The sequence below is a fragment of the Hemiscyllium ocellatum genome, chromosome 17 (assembly GCF_020745735.1).
Source record: "Hemiscyllium ocellatum isolate sHemOce1 chromosome 17, sHemOce1.pat.X.cur, whole genome shotgun sequence".
NCBI lineage: Eukaryota > Metazoa > Chordata > Chondrichthyes > Orectolobiformes > Hemiscylliidae > Hemiscyllium > Hemiscyllium ocellatum.
Window position 1 is genome coordinate 74,918,071 of NC_083417.1, and position 13,278 is coordinate 74,931,348.

The 13,278-nt window shown below is 43.0% G+C and overlaps 1 protein-coding gene across 1 annotated transcript in view; it reads right to left on the bottom strand.

Moving 5' to 3' along the window:
* Positions 1-13,278, bottom strand: part of dnaaf1 (dynein axonemal assembly factor 1) — a 121,623-nt gene that overhangs the window by 29,990 nt on the left and 78,355 nt on the right. The window contains exon 14 of the mRNA XM_060837527.1: positions 3,122-3,288. Coding sequence (XP_060693510.1) covers positions 3,122-3,288 — 167 coding nt within the window. The remainder of the gene's footprint in view (positions 1-3,121; positions 3,289-13,278) is intronic.

Consider the following 13,278-nt stretch of genomic DNA (forward strand, 5'->3'; position numbering starts at 1 on the left):
CACCAGATGGCCTCCTTCTTTAGAGACTGCAATTTCCCTTCCCATGTGGTTAAAGAGGCCCTCCAACGCATCTCATCCACATCCCGCACCTCCACCCTCAAACCCCACTCCTCCTACTGTAACAAGGACAGAACCCTCCTGGTGCTCACCTTCTACCCTACCAACCTTCGCATAAACCAAATCATTCGCCGACATTTCCGCCACCTCCAAACTGACCCCACCACCAGGGATATATTTCCCTTCCAATCCCTTTTCGCCTTCCGCAAAGACCGTTCCCTCCGTGATTACCTGGTCAGGTCCACGCCCCCCTACAACCTACCCTCCCATCCTGGCACCTTCCCCTGCCACGGCAGGAATTGCAAAACCTGCGCCCACACCTCCTCCCTCACCTCCATCCAAGGCCCTGAAGGAGTCCTCAAACATCCTTTCTGCAATTGAAATACTGTCCTTGACCAACAATGCCACACCTCCCCGTCTTTTACCATCTTCTCTGATCTTAGTGAAACATTTAAATCCTGGAACCTACAACAGCCGTTCCTGTCCCTGCTCTATCCATGTCTCTGAAATGGCCACAACACCGAAGTCACAGGTACCAACCCATGCTGCAAATTCACCCACCTTATTCCGGATGCTCCTGGCATTGAAGTGGACACATTTCAAACCAACTTCTTGCTTGCCAGTGCCATCTTGCGTCCCTGAAACTTGATTTCGGAACTCCCTACAATTTTGGTTCCGATCCCCTGCAGGATTAGTTTAAACCCACCCCAATAGCCATAGTGAATTTCCCCCCCCCAGGATATTGGTACCCCTCTGGTTCAGATTAAGACATCCTGCTTGTAGAGGTCCCACTTACCCCAGAAAGAGCCCCAATTATTCAAGTAGATTAGTTAAATTCCCTGTAGTGTGGAAACAAGTCCACACCGACTCTCCGAAGAGCAACCCACCCAGACCCATTCCCTTTATGTTCACCCCTGATTATAGCACTAACAATATGGGCAATTTAGCATGGCCAATTCACCTAACCTGCACATCTTTGTGACTGTGGGAGGAAACCGGAGCAACTGAAGGAAACCCACGCAGACATGGGGAGAATGTACAAACTCCACACAGACAGTTGCCCAAAGCGGGAATTGAACCCGGGTGTCTGGCGCTGTGAGGCAGCAGTGCTGACAACTGAGCCACCGTGACAACACCGTGACAACATCTACAAACATATACTCACTCCGTCACTGACACTCAGGAGCAACAGTATGTGCCACAGTATAGCAACAGGACGCACTGCAGAAATTCACCTAGGTTTCTTATTCAACAACTTCTGAACCCATGATTACTCACTTCTAGAAGGACATAGGCAGCTGATACATGTGATACCGCCTACAAGTCCTCTCCAAGCCACCTACCATCCAGACTTGGAAAATATATCACTGTTTCTTCAGTGTCTCTGGGTCAAAATTCTGCAATTCCCTCTCTTGGCAATGTGGGTCAACAGGAAATGGACTGCAACCAGTCAAGAATGCATCTCACCACCACCCTCCTATAGGCAACTGGAGATGGGCAATAAATGCTGGCCCAGCCAGCGATGCCCACGACTCATGAATGAATAAAACAAAATCTTATTTCTAGAAGTTTTCTACAAACATATCCTAATTTTATGGAGAAAGAGAGAGAGCCTGTAATAGCAGTGTACAAAATGGAGTTGAAATCCCTCTTCTAAGTCGCTTTATTGAAGTGAAACATTGACCAAGAAGTATCAATTGAGAAGCAACCATAATAGAGCTCTTTTATTTCTATTGACAATGTTGGGATTATGAAATAGGAACCTTGACTGTTGTTGAAAATTGGTTGGCTATGTGGCTATAAACAAACACCAAGTCCTGTTTGCAACCATGTTTTAATCTCATCCAAACATAAAAGGGAGCTATAAGCATCTGTCCAAAGGACATCAGATATAAGTTTTGTGGTAGAGATCCCACAGGGCTCACTTGAATTCAAACACTGGAAGTGGGCTTCTCCCAGATTCCCAACACTGAATGGTGGGACTCACCTGGACACTGGAGAGTAGGACTCATTTGAACTACCAAAACTGTGCTTCACACTGGACCTGCAGCACAGGGGAGTAGGGCTCACCTGGAATCCTTGATGTAGGATGGGTGATTGACAGGGAGGGTAGGCTAAAACAGCTTTCTTTGCAAAAGGAGTGATAGGATAGTGTTTCTTTGCAGGACAGTAAGATACAATTTCTACTGGCACTTTTGGTGGAATGGCAAAGGATAAAGTTGATATACCAACAGAGTGCCCACAAGGCTGTTATTGGAAGTAGGTTAGATACTAAGTCAATAAGACAAAGGAGTCTTAGATACTAAGACCATAAGACATAGGACATTCGGCCCATCGAGTCCACTCCGCCATTCAATCATGGCTGATGGGCATTTCAACTCCACTTACCAGCATTCTCCCCGTAGCCCTTAAATTCTTGATGTCACAAGGAATAATCAATATCTGCCTGGAAGACATTTAGCGAACCGGCCTCCACTGCACTCTGACACAATGAATTCCACAGGCCCACCACTCTCTGGCTGAAGAAATGTCTCCTCATTTCTGTTCGGAATTGACCCCCTCTAATTCTAAGGCTGTGTCCACGGGTCCTAGTCTCCTCGCCTAACGGAAACAATTTCCTAGCATCCACCCTTTCCAAGCCATGTATTATCTTGTAAGTTTCTATTAAATTTTCCCTTAATCTTCTAAACTCCAATGAATACAATCCCAGGATCCTCAGCCGTTCCTCGAATGTTAAAGATACTGGTACGACTATGTTGACTTTATCTTTAGCTCAGGAGGTGGACTGGATCTTTTACAGTTACTATCCTAGGGAGTGCATTATATGCCAGGAACTTGTGCTTAAGGTAAGCACATTGTAAATGATGCTTCAAATATTCATGAAGGTTGGAAACCATTCAGAGCTCACCGGTCTCAGTGATCTAATTCATGAAATATGCATCTTCTGTAGAATGGATACAACAATTAATACCTTAGACTTTAATGTTTTCATGTGTAAAGTATGAAGAGTGAAAATTATGCAACTCTTTTAAAGAAACTCAGACAACATCAAGCCAGATTCTACCTCGTTCTTCCATTTCTTGTAGTCTACGTTTCTCCTCAGCCTTTCTCTTGATCGCTGATAAAGCATCGAGACTGTCCTGAATCTTTTTACGCTCACTCGTTTCCCATTGCATTCTTTCTTCCTTCTCGGCTTTCCATCCTCCTCGAGCCCAGGCCTCTGCACATGCCCTGTCAGAAATCAACGGCACAGTTTTTAGGCCCATTTGAGTATGCAGATGGTGAAGACTGGCAGAAGCTAGTTGGGCCAAACGGCTTTTATGTTGTAACTTCTCAGTATTTCTATATTAATGGAAACAGAATATCACAAAGTCAAGAGATCAAGAGTTCAATTTCTACCATGACAATTTTTTTTCACAACAGTGCACACCATAGGCTGACAAGAATTTCTTACTTTATGTTCCTGTTTCTACCTTTCCCCACTTGCCACTTTCTCTCTCTCTCTCCCCCCTCCCCTTTATCCAGTGTGATTCTGTCTCTCATTCCTATAGATTTTTAATAAAGTACATTAAAAAGGTGAACAGCATTTATTATTCAGCCCTAGATGCTCCTAACAAAAAAGTGTGAGCTGCCATCTCAAATTGCTGCAGTCTGTATAATGAAAGTTGTCCCACAGTGTTTATGTACACATTTTTAAAGATTTCACCTACTTTGACAATCGAAGGAATAACAATATAGTAGCAATTCAGGACGAAACATGACTTGGAAAAGAATTTGGAGGTACTAATGTTCCCACATACTTGCTGTCTTTGCCCTTTTATGTGGCTAAATATTGAAACAGATACCTTGTGATTTGTGACCTGGCGCCACATAGAAGGAATACATAAACTGCTTGAACAATTATAAAAGTCCAACTTATTCTTTAATAGCCTTTGCAGAAGAGAACCTACTACTCTGAATCAATGCTACCATCTAATAGAGACTGACGCAACGAGAAAATAGATAATGGTTATACTTTAATTCAGGGGAATCGGATGAGCATTTGATTGAGTGCGCCATGTGGGGAACATGGAATCAGCGGTGTTGGCATTTGTAGTCTGTGATTTTGATGAGAAAAGTATATGACTGAACTTATCTAAGCAGCATTTTAACTTCTGGTATTTATCAATAGTAAAAGAAGATGTAAATCAAGAGTTGAAAATTAAGGAGGACTCTACTCAAAGTATCATAAAATCCCTACAGTATGGAAGCAGACTATTTGGCCCACTTAGTCCACGCAAACCTTTCAAAGAGCATCCCAACCAGACCAACCCACTACCAATTCCTATAATCCTGCATTTTCCGTGGCTAGTTCACTTATCCTGTATATCCCTACACACTAGATTAGATTAGATTACTTACAGTGTGGAAACAGGCCCTTCGGCCCAACAAGTCCACACCGACCCACCGAAGCGCAACCCACCCAGACTCATTCTTCTACATTTACCCCTTCATCTAACACGAGGGCAATTTTTAGCGTGGCCAATTCACCTAACCTGCGCATTTTTGGACTGTGGGAGGAAACCCACGCAGACACGAGGAGAATGTGCAAACTCCACACAGTCAGGTGCCTGAGGCAGGAATTGAACCCGGGTCTCTGGCGCTGTGAGGCAGCAATACTAACCACTGTGCCACCGTGCCATCGAGGACTTTATGGAAATCTTTAGATTCAATATAAACACAAAGTAGCAGAGTATGATTATCCATGCCTGATTCCTGAAAGCAAACTCTGTGGACTACGGTACTACTTTGCCAAAGAAGAAACAAGAACTTGGCAGTTTCAATACCATATAATTTGAGTTGAGCGAGTGTGTGTGTTTGCATGAGTGTTACAGAGAATATGTCTGTGAGTGTATGTATTTGAGTGAGAGAGAGCATATGTATGAGAGAGTCTGGGTGAGTGCATGAGGATGTGTGTGTGCTTGTGTGTGAATGTGTGTGTGTGTGTGTGTGTGAGAGTGTGTATAGTGTGGTGGGGCCACCTGACATGAAGCCAAGATCCCAGTAGAGGCTGTCCTCATGGGTTCCTCATAGCAATCAGCCTCTGTTTGGTGACTCTGCACTGTTCTGTATCCCAAAGTCTACCTTACAGGACGTTCACCCAAAGATCTGAGGCCGAATGTCCTTGACCACTGAAGTGTTCCCCCACAGGGAGGGAGTATTCCTGTCTGGAGATTAATGCATCCTTAGTCAAAGTGATTAAAGACTTAACAGCCATCTAGGTCTGTCTAATACATCACAACAATTGTATAACATTTGATCTTTTACTTATAAATTTTGTGTCCTATGTATCCTGCTCCATTAGCTACCTGACAAAGGAGCAGTGCTCTAAAAGCTTATACTTTTAAGTAAACGTGTTGGACTATAACCTGGTGTAGTGTTATTTTTAACCAGATTATTGGAGATGATCATTGCCTGGCAATTGTCTGATGCAAGTGTGACTGCCTGGATATTGTCTAGTTCTTGTTGCATTTCAATATGAACTGCTTCAACATCTGAGGAGTAGAGAATGGTGCTGAACATTGTGCAATCATTGTGAGCATCCCCACTTCTAAACTTATGATCGAGGGATGGTCATTGGTGAAGATGATTGAACCTAAGACAGTATCCTGAGGAACTCCTGCAGAGGTGTCCTCGAGTTGAGATGACTGACTTTCAATCAACACAACCATCTTTCTACATGTCAGGAATGACTGCAGTGAGAACAAAGTTTGCCCCTGACATCCATTGATTCCAGTTTTTTCTGGGGCATCTTGATGCCACACACAGTCAAATGCAGCTTTCATGTCGAGGGCTGTCACTATCACTTGACCTCTGGAATTCAGCTCTTTTGCAGCTCAGGGTTGATCCCCTAGCCTGATGCTAATCATCAAGTTGGGGGTATGCTGGGCCATTAGGTACTGGGGTACAATTCTGCTGCAGTTGATGGCCCACAGCACAGGATCACTTCACAGCAAAGAGGACTTTTCGGCACATAAAGTCTGCATCAACCGTCCAAGGTGCATCCCACCTAGGCCCACACCCTCTCAATAACCCCACATTTACCATGGCTAATCCAGCTAACCTGCACATCTTTGGATTGTGGGAGGAAACTGGCACACCCAGTGAAAACTCACATAGACACAGAGAGAATGAGCAAACTCCACACAGTCACCCAAGGCTATAATCGAGGCGGGTCCCTGGCACTGTTAGGCTGCAGTGCTAACCATTGTATTACCATGCCACCTGATCTAGCATGTCATACTTGCCCAGACTTGAGTTGCTAGATCTTTTTGAGGTCTGTCCCATTTAGGACAGTGATAATATCATACAATACAATGAACGGTAGTCTCCACAAGGATTAGCCGTGGTCACTCTTACTTACACCGTTATGGATAAATGCATCTGCAGCCAGCAGATTGGTGAGGATGAGGTCTAGTATGTTTTTTCCCTCTTGTTGATTCCCTCACCACCTGCTACAGATCCAGTCTAGCAGCAATATTCTTTAGGAACTGACCAGCTTGATCATTAGTGCTGCTGCTGAGCCACTCACAGTGATGGACATTGAAATCCCCATTCGGAGTACATTTGTGCCCTCGCTACTCTTCATGCTTCCTCCAAATGTTGCTCAACATGGAGGGCTGATTCATAAGCTGATGGAGGGCAGTACATGATAATGAGCAGGAGGCTTCTTTGCCCATGTTAACCTGAAGCTATCAGACTTCACTGGATCTCAAGTTAATGTTGAAGATTCCCAGGGCAACTCCCTGCAAATTGTATACCACCGTGTTGCCACCTCTGCTGGGTTTGTGACAGGAATATCCAGGGATGGTGATGGTGGGGTCTGAGAGATTGTCTGTATGATTCTGTGAGTGTAACTATGTCAAGCCGTTGTTTTACTAGTCCTCACAATTTCAGCAGGAGCCCCCAGAAGTAAGTAAAGAGGACTTTGCAGGGTTGACATGGAGATTTCTGCTATTGTTTTTTTTTCTAGTGCCTACGTTAATGCCAGGTGATCCATCAGGTATATTCCTTTATTGAGTCTTTATATTGATTAATACAACTGAGTGGCTTGCTGGGTCTTTTCAGAGGGCGGTTGAAAGTCAACCGCATTGCTGCGAGTCTGGAGTCAAATGTAGGACAGGTGAGGATGTCAGAATTCCATCTCTGAAAGACATTAGAGAGCCAGCTGTATTTTTCTGACAATTGACAAAGGTCATCAGCAGATTTTTAAATCCTGATAATTTTTTATTGAACTCAAATTCTACCATCTGTTGTGGTGGGATTTGAACACGGGTCCCCAGAATATAGCTGAGTTTTTGGATCAGTCGTCCAGAACATAGAACAATACAACACAATACAGACCCTTTGGTCCTTGATGTTGTGCTGACCTTTTATCCTAATCTAATATGAAACTAACCAACATACCCTCCAATTTACTGTCATCTATGTGCCTATCCAAGAGTCACTTAAATGTCCCTAATGTACCTGACTCTACACAGAGAGTGGTGGGTGCATGGAATGTACTTCCAGCAGTGATGGTAAAGATCCTATCTCTGTCATCTCCCCTAAACCTTCCTTCAATCACCTTAAAATTATGCCCCTTTGTGATGGACATTTCAGCCCTTGGAAAATGTCTCTGACTATTAATTCTATTTATGCCTCTCAGCATCTTGTCCACCTCTATCAAGTCACCCTTCATCCTTCTTTGCTCCAATGAGAAAAGCCCTGCTCCCTCAACCTTTCTTCATAAGACATGCCCTTCGGTCCAAACAGCATCCTGGTAAATCTCTGCACCCTCTCTAAAGCTTCCACATAAAGAGGTAACCAGAACCAAACACAATATTCCAAATGTGGTCTAACCAGGGCACTATAGAGCTGCAACATAGCCTCACAGCTCTTAAACTCAATCCCTCTGCTACATCCTGTTCCTTGCAATCTCCAACATGCCTTGAGACTATGCATCACTCCACCAACCTTTGTGTCATCAACAAACGCACTCACTACCCCCCCCCCCACCCCCAAACACCTCACCTTCCACTTCCTCCCCCAAGTAATTTATAAAAATCACAAACAGCAGAGGGCCCAAATCAAATCCCTGTGGAACACCAGTGGTCACTGAGCTCCAGACAGAACACTTTCCATCTACTACCACCCTCTGTCTTCTATGGGCCAGCCAATTCTGTAACCAGACAGCCAAATTTTCCTGTATCTCATAGCTCCTGATTTTCTGAATGAACCTATCATGGGGAACCTTATCTTGCTAAAATCCATGTAAGCCCCATCCATTGCTCTACCTTCATCAATGTGTTTTGTCACATCCTCAAAGAATTCAATAAGGCTTGTGAGGCATGACCTGCCCCTCTCAAAACTGTGCTGACCATCTCTAATCAAACTATGGTTTTCCAAGTAACCATAAATCGTGTCACTCAGAATTCTCTCCAATAATTTGCCCATCACGTAGACTAACTGGTCTGTAATTCCCAGGATTATCCCTATTCCTTTTCTTGAACAATGGAATAACATTTGTCACCCTCCAATCATCTGGCACTATTCCAGTGGAGAGTGAGGATGCAAAGATCATTGCCAAAAGTGCAGAAATATCTTCCCTCGCTTCCTGCAACAACCTTGGGTATATCCCATCTGGCCCAAGGGACTCATCTATCCTTACATTTTTCAAACTTTTCAGCACATCCCCCTTCTTAACATCAACCTGTTTGAGTATATCAGACTGTTTCATGCTGTCATCAGAAACATTAAAAGGCCCCTCTCAGTCTTGAATACTGCTAGCAAAGTATTCATTAAGGACATCCCCTACCACTTCCAACTTCAGGCGCAAGTTCCCTCCACTATCCCTGATTGGCCCTATCCTCACTCCGGCCATCCTCTTGCTCCTCACATAAGTGCAGAATGCCTTAGGGTTTCCTTAATCCTCCCTGCTAAAGCTTATTCATGCACCCTTCTAGTTCTCCTGTGCCCATTCTTCAGTTCCTTCCTGGCTACCTTATAACCCACTAGAGCCCTGTCTGATCATTGCCTCCTCACCCTTAAGTAGGCTTCCTTCTTCCTCTTGACTAGATGTTCTGCATCCCTTGTCACCCATCCCTTCTATGCCTCAGTGTGACAAACCTATCCAACACTATCACACCCAAAACAACTGCCCTATTTCTGTCATGTATTTCCTGAGAACATCTGTTCCCAATTCCGGTGCCCCAGTTCCTGCCTAACAGCATTGCAATTCCCTCTTGTGCAATTAAATGTTTTTCCATACTGTCTGCTGCTCCATGACTATAGTAAAGCTAGGGAGTTGTGGGAAATACTCTCCCACCTGGCCTAGTTTGTTGCCAAGCACCAAATCCAACATTGGCAAATCCTCTCATTGGCCTATCCACATACTGAATCAGGAATCCTTCCTGGACACATCTGACAAAAACTGCTCCATCCAAACTATTTGAACGAGGGAGGTTCCAATCAATATGAGGGAAGTTGCAGTCACCCATGACAATAACCTTGTTATTTCTGCTCCTTTCCAAAATCTGCCTCCCAATCTGCTCCTCTGTGTCTCTGTTGCTATTGGGAGGTCGGTAGAAAACTCCACCCATATTGACTCAGTACTCAAACCATCCTCGACAACCTTCCTTTCTGCAGCGGTGATACGATCTCTGATTAGCAATGCCACTCCCTATGTCTAGCAAACATCTGGCAAGCCACAAGAAATCCTTCACAGATAGTAAAGAAAAAATGACTGTTGTTATTGACTCTTCATCAAACACTTTAAGGGCAAAGAAATATTAAGGCATTCTGCACAGCATGTCATTTGGTGCTTCCACAATAGCAACCATGTTGGTTCTTTATCTGAAAATGTCTTTTAGCAACTACAGCAGGACCCGAAGGACTGTGAATGGTTCTCATGTAGTTTGATCAATCCATTGACATGACTAACAGTCCAGCTTATTGTTTTTGTGTACATGGTTTTTAAGGAGATGACAACTAAATGTGATTGTTAGGACCTTTTGCCCTTGAAGAGAGAACAAGAGGTGAGGACATTTACAACAAATTCAAAAGGTATGTAGTTGAGAAAAACATTTTAACTAAGACACCATTTTTCATCACAGCTGATAGTATATTTTTAGCCCCAATGAGGGCTGAATTGCATTTTTCAGAAATCAGACTGATTTTCCTTCTTTTGTCAATTACCAATGTAGACTGTACCAGCAAGTATGAGTGAGTAAAATTATGGGCGTTTCTCATTTAATGCAAGTTCTTGTTAAGATTATAAGCTCAATTCAAGTAAGAGCCCTTCAGCACCATTTGTTCAAATCCTTACAATTGAACTTGATGCTGCTGAAATTAATAGCTCTCCAGCCTATTGTGAGGTAATTAAGTCGAGGGAAAGTTCTACAAAGATTTTTAGATCTAATGCCCAAATTCATTACTTTCCCAAAATCCAGGAATGAAGTATGCAGTGAGCTGTCAGAAAATGAGTGGTTGCTCATTTTTGAGTTCCCTATAGCCATAACGTTAAAACAGTTCCACAATAGGTGTAAACTGCAGTGAAAGGAAAGCGACTTAGTGCATGTCATTAGTGTTCTGAACATATTCAGGTTGAAACTGGGTCCTCCCTGTTAAAAATAACATACTCCTACCTTCTCAAGTCTGGAGAAAAAGTAGTAGAAACATCAAAGATAAAGAAAAATAATTCCACGAGGAAACTCCTGTGCACATTTGAGAAAGTTAGCAGAGGAATTTAACAATTTCAGGAAATGGATGTAATGATATACTTGTCTCTGATACATTCCTCTTAGCAGACATTGGTGGACTGACTATCGAATTCTATCAGAATCTACAAATTGATTTACAAAGTAATAGAGATCATATGGAAATAATTATGGTGCAAAATAATGTTGATATGAAACTCAGGTCAAAGGACATCTAAATAGAAAAACATATCCACTCCAGATAGTATCACACCTGTAGCTGTACACTGAGATTTAATAGTAGGGGACAAAATGAAAAATTCTATATGTGTGATTTTAGATTCATGTCACTCTAGAAATAAACTGTTTATTTGATATTTTCTTAAAGATAGACCCCAGGGTTGCACTTGAATTCAAAAAGTGATCCGGTGCTTAAAACATTTGGAGACCCCAGCAATACAGTACAAAGTACAGATACTAGAATGATTACTTAATAAATTAAATGAAATACAACAGAGATGAAGATCAGGTAATATGTTGCAGCTGGAATGTGTAGGAGCTGCTGGACACCAAGATGATACAGAGGGAAAACAAGGTACCAGGTGTTTGTAACTCAAGCAACGCTGGAAATGCAAAAAGATGCAGCAGCTTTCAAAACTGAACTGGCAGAAACATCTTACTGGGCAACTGAATTGACTGGCTGCTCCAGTTAGGTCAGATGCCTTTTTTTTGAAGTCTTATAATGATTAAAGCTCCAAGATAGATAGGAAACCTGTGTGGGATTCTGGAATGGTCCCAGTGAATTTAAAAGGAGCCAAGCCAGCAGTAAGATCGAAGAAGCAGACAGATAACGATGGATCTGTGCAGCACTCTGCAACTGCAGCAGTGAGGTTAAAAGGAACAACAAAAGTGGAGCTATCCCATAAGCAGACAGACCAATGCTGCACCTGAGAGACACTATGTAGTTGAGGTTAAAAGGAGCAGTGAGAGTGGAGAGGTCTCAGCAACAGACTGATTGGCTGGATGTCCTTAAAGCTGATAGGCTGGATGTCCTTAAAGCTGATAGGTGAAATCTGATTTGGCTATGGTGGCCTGAGAATAATGAAGGAGCAAAGGGAGGAAATTGTTGAGGTATTGGCCAAACATTTCCAGTTCTCCTTTTGTATAAGGCTCAAATTGAAAATGTCACACCCTTGTTCAAAAAGAATATAAGTATAATCCCATCAATTATAGCCTAGTCAGTTTATCCCAAGTGATGGGAAAGCTATCAGAAATGGTAATTTAGAACAAAATTAATAGTCACCTGATCAAAGATGGAAACTATAAAGAAAGCTGGCAGCGATCTTTTACAGGCAAGTTGTTGAGCTTTTCATGAAGTATTGAAGAGAATGATAAGGATAGTGATTAGATTAGATTACTTTTTAGATTAGATTAGATTAGATTAGGCTTACAGTGTGGAAACAGGCCCTTTGGCCCAACAAGTCCACACCGACCCGCCGAAGCGAAACCCACCCATACACCTACATTTACCCCTTACCTAACACTATGGGCAATTTAGCATGGCCAATTCACCTAATCCGCACATCTTTGGACTGTGGGAGGAAACCAGAGCACCCGGAGGAAACCCACGCAGACACGGGGAGAACGTACAAACTCCACACAGTCAGTCGCCTGAGTCGGGAATTGAACCCTGGTCTCAGGCGCTGTGAGGCAGCAGTGCTAACCACTGTGCCACCGTGCCGCCCACAAAGTAATGTGGGTGATAAAGTGACAAGCTGCCAAATAAGTGAGCATTTCAGCAAATTTAAGACCAATGAATAGGTGAGGCAGTGACAATTTTGCTAAGTAATGGAAAACAGAATCATCATCAATAGTTGTTTGTATCCAAAATGGTTCGGGGTGGGTATCACTGTTCGGGGTCAGGATGGATGCCATTGTTTGGGGTCAGGATGGGAATTACTATTAGGAGTCAGAATGTGTACCATTGTTAGCAGTTAGGATGGGTGCAATTGTTAGTCTGGGATCAGGTTCAGCACCACTTTTTATGGATTCATATTGATTATCTAAACTTGGATGCTCAAATTTGAAATGTGCAGATGCCACAGAACCTGGAAGGTTAGATGTGGAGTTCAGAAGGCCATAGACAGCTTGGTAAAATTGGAAGACATGTAGTTGAAATTTATTGTACAGAAATGTGAAACAATACCTCTTGCTGGGAGGAGAAATAAGATGCAATCTAAATGAAAGGATGCAGCTCCTTTAAAATTGTAAGAACAGAGAAATCTGGAGTATATGTGCATAAACTTTGAAGAAGGCATGGAAAGGCTGCGATCATCAACTCTATAAAATGAGACAGGAAGTTATGATTAAAGTTGAAAAATGTGTTGCTGGAAAAGTGCAGCAGGTCAGGCAGCATCCACGGAGCAGGAGAATCGACATTTCGGGCATAAGCCCTTCTTCAGGAATGAGGAAAGTGTGCCAAACAGGCGAAGATAAAAGGTAGGGA